The sequence below is a fragment of the Leptidea sinapis genome, chromosome 26, assembly GCF_905404315.1.
Source record: "Leptidea sinapis chromosome 26, ilLepSina1.1, whole genome shotgun sequence".
In the NCBI taxonomy this organism is placed as follows: Eukaryota; Metazoa; Arthropoda; class Insecta; order Lepidoptera; family Pieridae; genus Leptidea; species Leptidea sinapis.
The window spans coordinates 7681231-7699165 of NC_066290.1; the positions used below are offsets into that span (position 1 = coordinate 7681231).

Below are 17935 nucleotides of genomic sequence, written 5' to 3' on the forward strand. Positions count from 1 at the left end.
ACTTTTTTGTGTAGGTTCATTTATTCAGATTAATAGTGAATAACGAGGATTGTAAGCATATAAACTGTTTTCCACGCAAGAATTTTAGCTTTCTTACATAGATGGCGGGCCGGCAGCCGTGAACTCATATCGCTCAAGGTCGCTGGCATTTAGTGTCGCCTTAACGACTTACAGTAAGGGAGCTATCTGTGGAAGAATTTCTAACTGTTTGTTATCAAATTACAATGCACTTATGTTCGTCGCTGTATTGCAACATGACGCAAGAATGCTATAAATTTTTGTGCTCTTCGCAAGTCTCCTTTGAAATTGTCCTCAGGGAAGATTTCCCTGACTTCGTTTGTTTTTCATTTTTATAGTGTTTGCTCTGCAAAAGAGCTGTTCGTGCTATATATCAGCTTGGTTATAGACAGTCTCTCAAAGAAACATTTAAAGAAATAAATATTATGACTGTTCATTGTCAGTACATTTATGAAAATTTAATATACGTTCACAAAAATCGTCACCTTTTTACTCTTAATAGTGATTTTCATTATTACAACACTAGAAATAAGGGATTGCTTGTAACTAATTTTAGTAGGATTCATAAGATACATAATAGCTTTAAGGGTAATAAGACTTTTATAATAAAGTCCCAGCCACTGTTCAGGCATTATCTATAAATAAATTTAAATGTTTTATAAAAAAATTACTCTGTCGTAAATCCTATTACTCCACTGCTGAATATCTAAATGATCGGACAGCCTGTGACTAGATTGTGATTATTTTATAGCGATAGAAATGACTGTACAATATTGTATATTTTTATTGAAAAGAACGCAAAAAAAGAATGCTGGGAGAGTTTCTTGCGCCGCTTCTTCTCTCTCAGAGCGCCATTTGTTTCCGAAGCGGTAGTAGTATCTAGTAGTTATTAGAAATGACATCAAAAAGAATTCTAAAGGAATCAATTTTGAGAAAATAAATAACTTTTATGCATTTTTATGCCTTTTATTTAAACGGCGCTGTCCCATATGAGCAGCACTTTTAGTAGGTATATATTGCCAAATTATTTAATATACTTCAGATTCATTAAATAAAAATAAAAAAAAAACAAACGATTTCAAAAAATTCTTTGACATCGTCTCAGTCTTAGCCTCAATACCCAATAATTAAGTACTGGGCGAGTCTAAAGATATTTTTACTTCAAAATATTGCATAATAAGTTGGGTCTATATGATATTCAAATTCAAATTCAAATATTTTTATTCAAAATAGGATTCAAAATCACTTATTGAACGACAAAAACTACCACCCATTCGAAAGAGAGTGCCTCAGACCTGAGAAGAATGGGCACAAGAAACTCAGCGGGCTTTTTTTAAAATATAAAATATGGATTACAATGTGATATCGTACAATAAACATTTATAATTAAAGAGCCTGAGGGTGTTCGCTGTATTCCCATTCCGTGGTGTCATTAAGAAAATCGTTTATGCTATAGTAACCTTTCCCACACAAACGTTTTTTAATAATTCTTTTAAATTTCGTAACACACGTTTGTTTTTCACATTTTCTGGGATCATATTGTAGAAGCATATACATCGCCCAACAAAAGACTTACTAACTCGACCAAACCGAGTAGTAGGCATGACAAGTTTATGTTTGTTCCTCGTTTTAACATTAACGTGATACTATTATTAAATAAGTTTTTGTGTTTTATCAACAAATCGAGCACTGGCCAATATATAGTAAAATACGTGAAACCAGAAATATTTTTTTATATTTTAAAATCTTTCAGCTATTTGGAAATATACAACGAGAAGGTACATGATCTCTTATCCCCTGAGGTTCTTCCGTGCAGCTCCTTGCCACGCCGTAAGGGCAATTTGCATAAGGATTTACGCGTCAGGGAACATCCAACTCAAGGCCCGTATGTACAAAGTGAGTTTGTTACAAAAATTATCTGTGCTATTTAAATTCCTCTGCTTGTGGCGGCGACGTGGGTATTATAACTCAGAAGTACTATGCTTGACTGCACCCCCCCCCCGCACCGCCTCCAAATTGTACGCGTATTTATCGCGAAGATGTACTACTTACTTATTTTTTACTTACTTTGTTCTATGTGTTGATCCAGCTAGATAATGTGTGTGCCACATTACATTGAGATTCATGCAGTTGATTTTTAATGAAAATAAGGGACGAGATAAGCCGGACGTTCAGCTGATGGTAATTGATACGCCCTGCCCATTTACAATGCAGTGCCGCTCAGGATTCTTGTGAGAACCAAAAATTCTGAGTGGCGCTACAACTGCGCTCGTCACCTTGAGACTTAAGCTATCAAGTCTCATTTGCCCAGTAATTTCACTAGCTACGGCACCATTCAGACCGAAACACAGTAATGCTTACACATTACTAGTATTTTGGCGTGATTGAGTAACAAACATAGATTCTTTAACAACAATAAATGTATGTAATACTATAACGATAAGTCACTATGATACGCCGATGATAATGCTGATAAGCATCAGGCTACCAGCTCGCTGCGTCACTTATTCCCATAAAAAACGTACATTTTTATCTGTGGGATTAATAATATGGTGTATGCTTTAAATACAGATCTTCGTCGTGTTCAAGTTCAAGACGTAGAATCTCTCTTGAGCATAGTGAATGAAGGCAAAAAGCATCGGAGAACGGCTGCTACTCGGAGAAATTGCATGTCATCACGGTCTCATGCACTGCTTGAGCTGGTGACACCGCACGCGACCCTGCAGCTGGTGGATCTTGCTGGAAGGTAAGATATACTTCCAGTCTTGATTGGGCCATTGAGCTGTTTTACCCTCTGCCAGTGATGACATACGGAACGCAGACGTGGTCGCTAACTATGGGCCTTATGAGGAAGCTCATTGTCGCTCAGCGTGCAATGGAGAGGGCTATGCTCGAAGTTTTCCTTGAGATCGAATCAGAAATGAGGAGATCCGTAGAAGAACTAAAGTCACCGACATAGCCCAAATGATTGCGAAGCTGAAGTGGCTGTGGACAGGGCACATAGGTCGACGGACAGATGGCCGTTGCGGCAGTAAGGTCCTCGAATGGCGACGACGTATCGGAAGACGTAGTGTTGGTAGGCCCCCACAAGATAGACCGACGATTTGGTCAAGATCGCCGGAATAGGTTGGATGAGAGCTGTGCAGGACCGATCGTCATGGCGATCTTTGGGGGAGGCCTTTGTCCAGCAGTGGACGTCTTCCGGCTGAAATGATGACCCTCTGCATAAAAACTGTCTGTTACACCTATGGTAAATAGATGCTTGTTTAAGGCACAGTGGCCGGTTATAACACCTATGATTTTGCGTACATTGTCCCTGGGTAGTATGGTAAAGTCAACTTCATTCTTTGTTTGCCTGCATCCTTCACGTTTCTCCATTCTCTTATGTATTGTATTATGTATGTATGTTCTCCATATCTCTCTCGTGGGTTTCTTCAGTTACTGTGCGCAGCAATGTTTTGATTTGGGCATGAGATATGGGTAGCAGTGGTTCCGGTCCATTCCGATTGGTACTACCGCCTCAGATCCCCTTTTGGCTAATTCGCCTGCAGTATAATTACCCAGTGAATTGCTGTGGCCTTTGATCAATAGCAGAGCGTTGCCCACCTTAGAAATACCGAAACCACATTGTTACGGGGCGGGTAAAGATGACGCTTTGGCACTACTTCCGATTCGAATCCGATCCGTATCCGTGAAAACACGGTCCGTAGTAGTTGTAGAACTATTTCTATGGTAGTTTACGCACTAGATCCGGCTTCCGTCATCCGATATGTTTTCGTCAACTGTGTGAAATAGATTTTTTGTTTATATTTGTTTGATTATGAGTCAACATTAAAAAATACATACAACTCCAAATTTTCACCCATCTACGATCAACAGTTACTTTTGTATCGCGATTTTAATATCGGCAATACAACGTTTGCTGGGTCAGCTAGTATATCTATATATTTAGTGAAGTAGTATAAACATGACGAATATCCACGCTACAAATTTTGGCTCGGACATATTATATATAGTCACTTAGAAAACGGACAAACAGTAAATAATTCTCGAAAGTACTTATTTTGTTAAATATTGTTTCAGCACACAGCAAGTATCACATTATAGTAGATTGTTAACCGAGGGTCGAAAGAATAAATTCCCGAGGTATTTAGACGCCCGAGCGCAGCGAGGTCGGCTATAGTCCGAGTAGGAATTGATTCTTTTACCCGTGTTAAACACTCTACTTTTCATTTCGAATATGAGGAGGAATATAAGAAAATAAAACTAGTTGTTTATCTAAACTATGCATTGATAATATATCATAATATAAGTAGTACCTATTTAAAATTAATTGTCAAATTCGGACAATTTATGACGACTTTTTAAATTTTAAATATGGAACTCACCGCGTAATTGTTGCGGCTTATTTCGCTCAAAGAAGTTTGCGCTAAGTTCACACTGGCTGTTTAGAAAGTCACATGGCCACAGCTTTTTTTTTAATTAGTTTTTTTTACATAAAACTCTGCACAGCTGAAAGCAGTTCTATTTTTGAAGTTCATTCCGGCCCTTAGGTGGAATGTAATTTGTATGAGTTTTTCCCTCTCCATGGAGGGAAGCAGCATTTTCCACCCAATAATCAGATCAAGACAACATTACTTTCCGAGTATGAGAAATGAAAAAAAATATTCAGTTTATAATAAATACATATAGTGTTAAGAAATATACTTCTATGGGTAAAAGAAACAAATAGCGAAGAATTTAATGAAATATATTCATCGAGGATATATTAATCTTAACTCAAAGCACGCACCGAAATGATTAATAGCTTACTTTTTTATTTTTATACATTCTTGTGTTTTTATTTAGTGAAAAGGCTGGCGCGGAACGGTACGGAGAGTGTCGTCTCAAAGAAGGTGCTAACATTAATAAGTCGTTGGTCGCGTTCAGCAATGTTGTATCAGCTCTAGGTATGTATCTATGCATATAATAGGCATGAAGCGATTTATATTATTCTTCTTCTTTGGCGTTACACTCTTGTCAGAGTGGTCGTGGTCGTCACATCGAGGTTATTGGCCTGTTTCACAATGCGACCCCACTCGTCGCGAACGGCCGCTCTTCTCGTGCATTCATGCAGAGTACCGTCGACAGCTTGCCTCACTTGATCCGTCCACCTCATCGGGGACCTGCCTCGTGGTCTAGTGCCCTTTACCCTGCACTATTAAGCGTTCTCTGGAGTCGCTTCCACGTCGCGATACATGCCCGAAGAAAGTGAGAATGCGAGCTTATACGGTAGTAGACAGTTCTGTTTGATGCCGAGCTCCCGAAGAATGGACTCATTGGTTCGGAATTCCGTCCACGATATACCGAGCATTCTTCTCCAGCACCACATCTCAAGATATTTACATTTTAATAATAATAATAATAAACTTTTTTGGCAACATAATTACACTGCTAAAAATAGGTCATAAATTATAATATAATAAGGTTACCTTTAACAAATAAATAATTTTAACATAAATTCAAATTCAAATATTTTATTCAAAATAGGATGTGACATCACTTATTGAAAGTCAAAACACTACCACCCATAACAAGATGAATGCCTCAGACCTGAGAAGAATGGGCGCAAAAAACTCAGCGAGCTTTTTTCTTTCATCGAATAAATATGTTTACAAAGTAATATTGTACAATTAAACTTATTATTTAATAGCTTGAGGGCGGTCACTCCATTCCCAATCTGTGGTATCATTAAGAAAGTCATTTATGTTATAGTAACATTTACCACACAAACCTTTTTTAACAATTATTTTGAATAACGTAATACTTTTGTTTTGAACATTTTCTGGGATCTTGTTGTAAAAGCATATACATCGCCCCACAAAAGACTTACTAACTCGACTTAGCCGAGTAGCAGGCATCATAAGTTTATGTGTGTTCATAATATATTAAACTAAAATTATAAGTTAAGCAAACTAAACTTAAACTATAAAGACAACTAAAAAATAATTAAAACAGACCTAGTAAAATAAAAATAAATAAAACAATTAGATTGAAGAGCAGTGAAATCACTTTAGTATTGCCAATCGAAGACCTACTCAGTACTCTATACGTCGAGCCTTCTGAGCCTCGACACTGATTTTCAGTAGGCACCGTGTTTCACAGCACGGACAGCGACTGCGGTATACAAATACTATCTACATCTACAATTACAATTTAAATACATATTTGTATACTAAAAGCAAAACTTTATAACTATATTAGCAAAATGAATATCCCAGAAAATGTACACACCAAATGTGTTACGAAATTTAAATGAATTGTTAAAAAACGTTTGTGTGGGAAAGGCATAAATGATGATAGCATAAATGATTTTCTTAATGACACCACGGACTGGGAATAAAGCGAATACCCTCAGGCTCTTTAATTATAAATGTTTATTGTATGATATCACATTGTAATCCATATTTTATATTAAAAAAAAAGCCCGCTGAGTTTCTTGCGCCCATTCTTCTCAGGTCTGAGGCAGTCTCTTTTGTATTTGACGTTCAATAAGTGATTTTAAATCCTATTTTGAATAAAAATATTTGAATTTGAATAAAATATGACACTATTATGATGTTTATAAATTATTATAAACACAGTTACAGTCATAGTTTATTGTTGGAAGTTGTAAACAATTAAAATACCGTATTCAAATACTTAATTAGCAAATGTTGACTAAAACGAAAAATATTGATGTTTTCATCAATATTTTGAAATTGGTGCCAAATTAGGCGAAAATTTTGTGAGACAAACCCGTAAGGTATTTTTTAATTTCTCTCACGGATTCGGGTGAAAAATCACATAGTTCTGAGGTGAACCATAAAAAAACATACGAGTTAAGAGTGTCTCATTTTTTTTTAAGTCATTCGAAAATTTGGTAAAGTGGGTTCATACTCAAACTAAAATACGTTTTTCTAAATACGATTTGAAAATCAATTTTTGAACTTACAAATTTTATAACTATATTTATACAAGTGGAACCGACAGACGTTGTCCTGCACATACGTCTTAAATTTGAAAAATCGGTCCAGCCGTTAGGAGTAGTTCACTAACATACACATGAGCAGGAGAATTATATTATATGGACGGAATTGAGAATCTAAACCAATCTCAAATTCACTGGAACACACAAAAAAATCATCAAAATCGGTCTAGCCGTTTAGGAGGTAGTTCAATAGTGAATCTAAACCATTCTCGAATCCACCTGAAGACACACACCAATCTCAAATTCACTGGAACAACCAAAAATTTCATTAAAATCGGTCCAGCCGTTTAGGAGGTAGTTCAGTGACATACACACGCACACAAGAAATATATATATAAAGATATACTTAGTCTGGCCATAAATACTGTTACGATTAAAAATAAACAAAATATTACATTTCCATTTGGAGTCTGTCATTTTTATATGACATTATGACATTTGCATTATTAAAATGGAGTGGGGTGATAAAGAGAACCCAATCGCTGTGATTGCATTACACAAAGTAGGTTTGGAGCTATATGCAATTTTTAAAACTCTCCATACGCTTGGTTTTAGTTAAATGTTTGTGTACCTAGCTATAGTTAGACCTCCTCTGTTTGTGACAGAAAAAGATCTTGCCGTCCACGTAGAGTTCGTACGAAAAAAGTGGTCAAAGCAGTAAGGGAAAGAATTCTAAGAAATCCTGTCCGAAAGCAAAATATTTTAACTCTGGACATGAAGATAGCACCTAGAACCATGTTGCGTATTTTAAAAGATAACTTAGGACTTGCAGCCTATAAGAGACGTACTGGTAATTTCATAACTGATTATTTAAAAAAGAATAGGGTGGTAAAATCGAAACAACTAATGACGCGCTCCGCAAAGGGAGGTCACAGAAAAATTTTGTTTACGGATGAGATTTTTTTTACAATTGAGCAACATTTTAACAAACAAAATATCCGTATTTATGCTCAAAGCTCTAAGGAAGGTTCAGAATTAGTCGACATAGTGCAACATGGGTACTATCTGACTTCAGTGATGGTTTTGGTGGGGTATTAGCTGTGAAGGAGTGACTGAGCCATATTTTTGTGAAAAAGGTATCAAATCATCGGCACAAGTGTATCAAGATACCATTCTTGAGAAGGTAGTGAAGCCCCTTAACAACACCATGTTCAATAATAAAGAATGGTCCTTCCAGCAATACGCCGGGTCATAAAGCTCGGTCTACGCACTCTTGGTTGGAAACGAACGTTTCGGTCTTCATCAGAGCTGAAGACTGGCTGTCATCTAGTCCCAATCTTAATCCGCTTGTTTATGATTTATGGTCAGTTTAAGAGAGTATGGCTTGCTCTAAACGCCATGATTATTTTGAGTCCCTAAAACTATCAGTGAAGAATTTTCCCATGGAAAGAGTGCGTGCTTCTATTGATAACTGACCTCAACCATCAAAGGACTGTATTGCAGCCATTGAAGACCACTTCGAATAAGCTTTATATATTTTAAATTGTTTTATATTTAGATATGTATTAAACGAAGACACTGTAAGAGTATCGAAAATTTTTATTTTTGTTTATTTCAGTATTTATGGCAAGACTAGGTATTTATTATAATTTATTTTTAATATGTTTTGAAAAGTTTAATTGTTCCTCATATGTATCAAATCTATATTTGATGTTAGCAAAGCTGCAATAAAAATAACGACGAGAGACTTACTTTTAGATGATGTTGGTGATCCTACAATCTCAATCAATACACTCTAAAAATTAAATTATGTAAATAAACGACACTCGTCTTAGACAAAGTACAAATCAAATCAAATCAAATCAAAATCACTTTATTCATGTAGGTCACGGAAATGACACTTATGAATGTAAAAAAAATATTTTTCTTATTGAATTTGCCGCTACTTCGTAAAGGGTTGAGCTAATGAGAAGAATTAGCAAGAAACTCATTGCCTTTTATATCAAGATTTACATTTTCATCGTTTTACAAATCATTTCAGTTGCAATATAATATGTAAAATGATGCAACAAACATGCTCAAACGTTAAATAGTCAATGCCTTACACGCGTAAGTCAAAAAAAGTAAATGTAAATTAATACAAAAGTTATTGAGTACAGTAGCTGCATCAACCACATACACCATAAATAAATAAATAAAAAATTATAAGCAATTATAAATAAATATATATATTTATACTTACTTACTTAGCTACTTAGTAGGGTCGTAATAATAAACTTTGCTATAAATTCCTACTCTACCAGCATAGACACTTCGAATCAATTAACGAGAATATTTCTTAACGCATCACCGCTCTTCGACAACACTTCCCTAAAAGCCTCGCCTAGTATCGGAATACTGGGTCTTAAAATCTCGAGCGATTGCCAATTCCGTGGCCATCTGGAGGGCATAGCCAAATTGGCTTCAAAGAAACTGGGCGTCATTAATAGAGCACGGCAGTACTTCAAGCCGGCCCACATTCTAGCGCTGTACAAAGCGCAGTTCCGGCCACACATGGAGTATTGCTGTCATCTCTGGTCTGGCGCACCCCAGTATCAGCTCGATCCATTTGACCGCGTGCAACGCAGAGCAGCGCGAATTGTCGGGGACCCAGTACTCTGTGAACGGCTGGATCACTTGGCGTTGCGTAGAGACGTCGCTTCATTGTGTGTCTTCTACCGCATTTATCACGGGGAGTGTTCCGAAGAGCTGTTTTACCTAATTCCTGCCGCCGAATTCCACCTTCGCACGACACGCCACAAGTTAGGATATCATCCTCACCATCTGGATGTGTGGCGGTCCTCCACAGTGCGGTTTTCAAGGAGCTTTCTTCCACGTACTACAAAGCTGTGGAATGAGCTTCCTTGTGCGGTGTTTCCGGGACGATACGTCATGGGTACCTTCAAAAAAAGCGCGTACACCTTCCTTAAAGGCCGGCAACGCTCTTGTGATTCCTTTGGTGTTGCAAGAGAATGTGGGCGGCGGTGATCACTTAACACCAGGTGACCCATACGCTCGTTAGTCCTCCTATTCCATAAAAAAAAAATCAATGTGGCATAAGTAGCTACTAAGACTCCAATTCTTGTGTGAATGAAATGCGCATTCATTGTTATAGTACCGAGATAAATTAGTGTTCAATTAATTTCTGGCTGTTAGTGCACAAACAGAGCTAGGAGTTAGTGATGAGAAATGGATTGAGGTAAAGTTTCATGGAGATGAGATTGAATATTGAACTTATTTTTGCTGTAATATAGTTATAGTATGTATTACAGAACATTGGCGTAAAAGTTATCAGCCCCAGTTTAATTTTTAGGAAACTTAAAGTAGTCAGTTCGTTTTGTAGTAGTAAGGCTATATGGAGGTTCAATATATTTAGGGACTGTTTCACAACGTCCAAGTAAAGTAGTAGATTTTCATGGGCTAGATAAATTAATGGCTTTGTAGTGAATATGTAGCGTGTATGAGTATCGATGACGTAATCAACATACTTACTTGTAACATCGTGGGTTAGGTAGCACGTAGTTGCTCTAACCAATCTGTTGCATACTGTGTACCGTGTAGGATGTTTGTGGTAAATAAATAACCTGTTCTCGATTGAACTGACTTTTACTTGCATTCCTAAATAGCCTTCTGATCTCTAAAGAACAATAGTGATAGTGTAGATGAACAGAGTGACTCCTACAGCTTCATAAAAGTTTCAGATAAAACAGATTGCGTTACACAATCACTTCACCGTTTTATTTAATTACTAGATTACTTATCTGGCAGATTGATCTGGCAACCTTGCACTCAATAGTTCCGTTTGACGAAATGAAAATATTAAAAAATCTGTTTCTTATACGAAATAACACGAGAAATTTTACAATTTACTATTTGTATACATTTTTATATTGTGTGTGTAATAAAATATTATGTGACGCACGCATTGCGCGTACGTCCTGATCTCGACTCGCTTCGCACTCGACATGAGCGCACGCGTATTATGCCGTAACGAGTAGGACGTGCGCGTTGGAGTGCGCAGAAGTTTCTGGGCGTGAGCCTGCCTGGAACCTCCATCGGTGCAGATCTTGGTGGTAGTAGCAAATACTCCAGCAAGGCCCTGGAGGACTGACGTGGAGAAGGGTTTCGCGTGAACAGTAGTTGCTGTTGTCACGGGTAACGGGTAATCAGGGTTCGATTCTGGAGAGGGAGCCTGAGAAACGGTGTATATTTCTAAATAGCACTTTGACCAATATTTTCACAATAAAATCAATCATCACATGATTGTATTCCGCTTTACTGTAACGATACTTGAGAATGTCTACTAATCAGTTGTCATGAGCCTTTCATAATTATCCATAAGTCATAACTTAAATATAATAGTAGAGGAGCCCAAGAGACCATTTTGAAATTTATTCTAGTGCCTCAGAATAACATAAGAGGAACAAACTAGCACCTTTTGAAGAACTCCCAACATAACCGAGCCCTACATATAGCATCGAACGTCTAGACTGTAGAGCATAGGTTCTCAACGAGGGCGATAACGCCCCCTTGTGGGCGTTTGAGACTTTCGGGGGGGCAGTAGACGACCCAGAGAAAATTAGGGGGCATTGAGATGACGCCAATGGGGCATGGGTAGATAAAAAATATAGTCTAAAAAGGCAAAAAAATACACGAAAATACTCTAGAAAAAAACATATTCTCAAAGTGGGCGGTTAGCAAAATAAGGTTGAGAAACTATGCTCTAGAGCAACCGATCAGATTAGTAAAAAAATCAATCGTTAGAACAACTCGAGCGTATCAGATTGAGACAAAGTATGTTAGTCGTATGCAGTAAAGTTGCAGTTGGTGTATTTCAATAATCCAACAATTTGAGCGTTACATAAGAGAATCGGAAAGTCACAAGGTTTCAAACTAAAAATTTCAAACCACCGGGTTAAGGTAATTCCTCCATATTATTGTCAGATTATGGTTTCATGGTCACGATTGTTTTTTGCACACGTCCAAATCACCAGTCTTTTGAAATAGTAGTAGGCAGATTAATATTTTTCCGCTATCACAAACACGTGGGGCGCATACACTGTTAATATCTGAAGCGCTTGAGTATTTCTTTGGGACTGTTTTTTTTACAGACTGTAAGTTTGTTGTACGCACTCCTACCAGTGACAGGGTATAAGTTCCATCATATGAACTTTTTTTTCTCTTTGGCATCTAATCCTCTCAATCCAATAGGTGCCCACGACGCTAGAGTAAATCTCTATTTAGCTCTTGGGCTCCCTTACCATTATATAAATTGTCATCGTTTTGTCAAATGCTTGTCACTCTGTCAGGTGATCCATCAGATAACTTTGGTATCAACTCCATCTTATAATTTAAATGGCGCTTACCTGATAGATAACATTTACAACTACTATATTTTGTCCATTATGTTTCTTCTTAAAATGAACTCTAAGGTTCTGGGTGGCTTGACTCGTATTTGTACATTGTGAAACGCAATTAATGTCTTTATAAAATCTTTAGATAAGTAGCAAGTAACCTATTTGTAACTTTACTTGGACATTGTGAAACAGCCTATAAAATATGTACTTAATAGATTTTTTTAGATGATTGTTACTCACTTTGAGAAGTCCGATTCTCTTTATAATTAACACATGCATCAAGGACCGACAAGTAAATAAGATCACCAGTATGTAAGTACTACTTCTAGGAACTGACATATACAAGTCAAAATATCTGAATTTAAGGTATAAAAAAAAACTTTATTTCATAATTACAAAATTCTTATCTTACTTTCACAAATGTATTACTTAAGCTATGGTAATGTGAATGATGCTCCTCGCTACTGCCACTGCTGTATATATAATGTGGTGCGGTACTGCAGCGCGGGAAGAGGGTTATCGTTGTGTAGGATGTTATTGAATACCAATACCCAGTATTACTCCATTGTGTTCTTTTAATGAGTTCCTTGTGATATTCCTCCATAATGTTCTTTTTATGAGTTCACTGTTTAGTAAATTCGTTCTTCGAAATCCAGGGTGTTGATATAACTGCTTCCTCTGTCTGACCTTTGTGTCTATAAGGTCTATTATATTGTTATCTTCATGTTCATTATGTTTCTTCTTAAAATGAACTCTAAGGTTCTGGGTGGCTTGACTCGTATTTGTACATTGTGTTACGCAATTAATGTCTTTATTCGATAGATAAGTAGCAAGTTGCCTGTTTGTAACTTTACTTGGACATTGTGAAACAGCCTATAAAATATGTAATATATTTTTTAAAGGATTATCACTCAGTTTAAGGAAGTCCGATTCAGTTTGTAATTTACACACGCCTTAAGGTTCGACAAGTAATTAAGCAGGATCACCAGTATGTAATTACTACTTCTAGGAACTGACATACACCCAGCTATACAGTATACACTACTACAGATACACATACGATATAATAAGAAATCGAACATTATAACAAAACGACAACGAACGAAATCTACATTCAAATAAATAGACATTATTTTTCGTATCTAAATTTATTGTTACAATATTTTTAAACTATAATTTATTTGTTATTACACAGTGAACAACAACGGGCGCAGAAATAGATTTGTCCCGTATCGTGATTCGGTGCTGACTTGGCTACTCAGAGACTGTTTCACTGGCGGAGCAAACACATTTGTCATAGCTAGTAAGTTTAAATACATAAAAAGATAGTTTTAATAAATTAAAACTTTTATATTCAAAGTCAAAACAACCCATTCGATATGATACCTCCGTTTGATTGGCTTAAGAATAGTAGTAATATTTTTGAACCACAACGACACCTATTTCTGCCGTGAAGGAGTAAAGTTGCATTATTGTGTTTCAGTCTGAATGGCGCCAGCTAGTGAAATTACTGGGCAAATAAGACTTAGCATCTTATGTCTCAAGGTGACGAGCAAAATCGTAGTGCCACTCAGAATTTTTGGGTTTTCCAAGAATCCTGAGCGCCAATACATTGTAATGGACAGGGCATATACCATCATGTTACCATCAGCTGAAGTTCTGCTCACCTTGTACGGTTTATGTATTACTTAACCTCCTATATTAGGTCACAACTAGCTACCTTTCACCTTTGTTATAGCAGTGGACGTCTGCCGGCTAAAAAGTGGATGATATTCTTTGAGACAATTGAACTTCCATTTCCATAACATTGGTTATTGCCTACATATTAACATAATGTTACTATCATTGAGTTAATAGCCATAGCTTAAAGTAATAGCCAACTAAACTTTGCCCGTGCTGATTTTGAACAATAAAATATATGAAATAAAGATAGGTTACGTCATGCATACACTTCATTTTGCCAACAAGATTTTCCTAATTAACATTGTCCTGTTAACAAGTTCCTGGTTTTCTTAAGGGAACATTTTACTTTACTTTTTCTCACTACGAAAATCCTTACAGAGTGATGATGATCAATTATTTAAGGATGTTACAGTTGATATCGATGTTTGCTTACATTTTTAACCATTTTTCAATAAAAAATATACTACAAGGGATGGTTCAAAAACAATTTAAAAGGAATAACAAAATTTCAAGAAGTATTTAGTAAAAAATTAAACTCATTCTGCAGAACTTTTTAGAATTAAAGATCTGAGAAAACTTCTCATTCTAGTGAATAATTCTAGCTGTCTAACATAGCTATAGATAGATAATGTTTCAAGTTTATATTGTTTTTGTATATTTCAGCTGTCTCACCAAGTGAGGTCTGTTATAGTGAAACAGCTTCAACGCTTCGCTGGGCAGCAAGCGCCTTAAAATTACCCAACAAACCGTATATACCCACAAGTGCTGATACAAAAGCTGCTATACAAATACAGTATAACCGGTTACTCACTGAATTAGCTGATAATCATATTTTATATGTAAGTATTCTCTAAAAGATTATTGTAAAAACTTAGATGGACAGCGATCACTATTCAGAAAAGAGTTATCATAAGAGTGTTGTCTGTTCTACGATTTTATATCACCGTGCCATTTATATTTTTTCTTAGAATTAAAAAAATTGTAAAATAAAGCCACTATATAATTATTATTGAAAATATAAGTATATTTCTTTTTTTAGGTACCCGAGACAGGCAAAATATCGTTTGACCAAACTTATTGGATTTTGAAAACAGATAAAGATATTTTAGCACCCATTAATATAGAAAATATAGGGAATACAATGAGTTTTTCGCGAGAAAAGACTCTCGCCAAAGATGCTGACTCTCCACCGTCATCATTTGTTGTGGATAATAAAAAAGAAGCCGTACCCTCAAATACGCAACATAATAAAGAGATATGTAATGAAGTTAGCGAAGAAATCGATAAATTGTTTGGACCTGCAATGGAACGAACAAGAAGTAGCAGTGACTTTGAAGTGGCAGCTCCATTACTTCACAAGAGAAAACAATTTAGATCTCAAGAAATGTTATCCACGGACGTTTCTCAAACTGAGCCATTTACTTTGGGATTACGTAGTGACGATAAAAATGATTGTGGTAAAAAGATTTCCACAACAATTTTATACGATAATCAAAGAGCGGACATCATTGCATCAGTCACTGAAAGATTATATAGTAAATTAAAAAGAAAAGAAGATACAAGCTATAAAATAGAGAATGCAGTTGAAAAAAAAATTGTTCAGCCTCTAAATGAGTTAAAAATTTGTACAAATGCAAGGCAACGGTTGATGGAGATAAGTCAAAAGGCTCTCAGAAATAAGAGAAAAATAGGTATACCAGCTTATACGCAGACAAAAAAAAATGTTGTCCGAGTTAAGGATCAAGAAATTGACGTGCAGACAGATCTTCTTTCTTACATAAATATTAATCATAAGTCTTTGGCGCTTTATCATCGCGATGTTGCAACAGAAACGTTAACATTAACACCCCGTTGTAAAGAAATTGGTATTGGTTCAAACTCCAGTATCATATATAATAGCAACAGCTCTACAATGACTGAAGTTGTTGATTCTAAGCATTCACAAACAATGACATCATCTGTCAAAACAAATCAGAAAGGTACACAAACTTTAGGTGTTCGACCACCACGGAGATTAAAACATTCATCAGTTAATTCAAAATACTTACGAAAAATACAAAACCTTAAACGTGATCGATGGGCGTGTTCCTCTCAGCCAGTTATTAATATAAATATTTCTCCCGAATATAAAGAAGACTCGACATCTGATGATTCAGAAATAATGGAAAATACTTGTTACACCACATCCGCAATTAATTCAAACAAAATATTACCACCAGATCTTTTAAATAATTATAATTCAAGACAAGAGACTAGATGTAAGGAAATGAAACATCGTAATAAAAGTAATGTAAGTATTGACCCATGTACAACACTACATGCACCAAAAATTGAAAATGCTGTTGGTAACTTACTTTTACAAGCAGATGATAGTAAATCATTGTCCAGCAGCTGCGACACTGACAATTCGAAAAAATCATCAAGAAAGGAATATATTCATAAGGAAGTTGAAGAAATAACGTCTTCCAATACTGTTGGCGAAAGCAAATTTGTTTTAGAAGAAGAACTTAGTCTAAGCTCCGACTTAGAATGTTCAGATTCACAGGATCAGGAATATACGATAGAAACGGCAAGTGATAGTTCACAATCATTGGTGTCGTCCAAACAAAGCGACTGGATGAGAAGCAATTCATTTCGAATAACCAAAAAATTAGCAGAAGAAGCCAAGGAAAAACTATACCAAGACAATTTGAAAATCAAGAAACTAGAAACTAACCGGGAATGTTATTTGAATTGTTGTAAAAACAAAAAATATCTAGGAATAAATGAATGTGAAGATTTCAGAAAGAGCTCTCAATATAAATACGAAATTAATAATAGCAATAACGAATATGATTCGTTCGACAGTGTTGAACGTCAAATAGAGGAGTCTTGTCATAAGCTTGAATCAGCTGTATGCAAGTATGAGTGTTTTTTCGACAATCACACAAAACGTGCTGCTTACAGAGATCGGCAAATTAATTCACCTACGGAATATTTGCAACATTTGATTTCATTAAGAAGAGAACTGGTACATGAAGACCGTTGTTCGAGCTTAGATAAATGTTGATTTATGAATACTTCAAATAAAATTACATACATAATATATTGTATCTATTTTATTTGATTAACTATGGTAGAAACGAACAATATTCTGGACCAGGCTGAAAATATTTATAAAATTTTTGGATTTGGTAGGTAACTAGGAGCACTTCATGATGTTTTACTTCCCTTTGGTTCATATCGTTCGCTCAAGGTTTTCCTACCCAATGTGTGTAAAATTTCATGCTGTATGGGCGTAAAAGCCAAAATATTTTCAGTCCTTTTTTGAACAGTTATCGTTTGTTTCGTTATCTGGGTTTTGGGCAAATTTTGTCATTTAATATTATTTCTTAAAATTGTATTTATTTATTAAACGACCAGTCTTGTAATTTGATTTTAAACGTGTACGCAGTTTTCCGTAAGATTATTATGTTACGCAGTAACCATAAAAAACACAAGTAGATTTGAGTGTGAGTTACTAAGTGTGCTCTTTTATACTATGCGAAGAAATTCCATGCGCTTATTCCTGGAAATTTGATTTCTATTTTGATGTACAGAGAAGTGTTATTGAATTGTGAGTGTAAGTGGTTCTAGATACATTAATACTAATTGAGGCTTCACGTACCTACGTCATAATTGAATTCAGTCTTCAACGTGCCCGGTCAACAAACACCCGAACAATGATGTAAATTATCATACTAAGGCATATTGCATTTTATTGTAAATAGCGGGAACAGCTAGAATTTTATTTATGTTTAGATTTAAGTACTTAATAAAATATTTTCATGAGCCAATCATTTTAACATTTTTAATTGAATTTAATAAATTCCATTAATATGAGTTTTGTAATTTCTTCGATCTTTAGTAT

The 17935-nt window shown here is 35.8% G+C and overlaps 2 protein-coding genes across 2 annotated transcripts in view; both read left to right on the top strand.

Annotated features, from left to right (window-relative positions):
* The window catches only part of LOC126972325 (uncharacterized), a 768748-nt gene that overhangs the window by 164426 nt on the left and 586387 nt on the right, over positions 1-17935 (top strand). The window lies entirely within an intron of this gene.
* The window catches only part of LOC126972601 (kinesin-like protein KIF16B), a 55226-nt gene that overhangs the window by 32831 nt on the left and 4460 nt on the right, over positions 1-17935 (top strand). Inside the window, exons 5-10 of the mRNA XM_050819456.1 lie at positions 1772-1820; positions 1869-1918; positions 4867-4967; positions 13559-13666; positions 14710-14848; positions 15544-15737. Of these exons, the coding sequence (XP_050675413.1) occupies positions 1772-1820; positions 1869-1918; positions 4867-4967; positions 13559-13666; positions 14710-14848; positions 15544-15737 (641 nt within the window). The remainder of the gene's footprint in view (positions 1-1771; positions 1821-1868; positions 1919-4866; positions 4968-13558; positions 13667-14709; positions 14849-15543; positions 15738-17935) is intronic.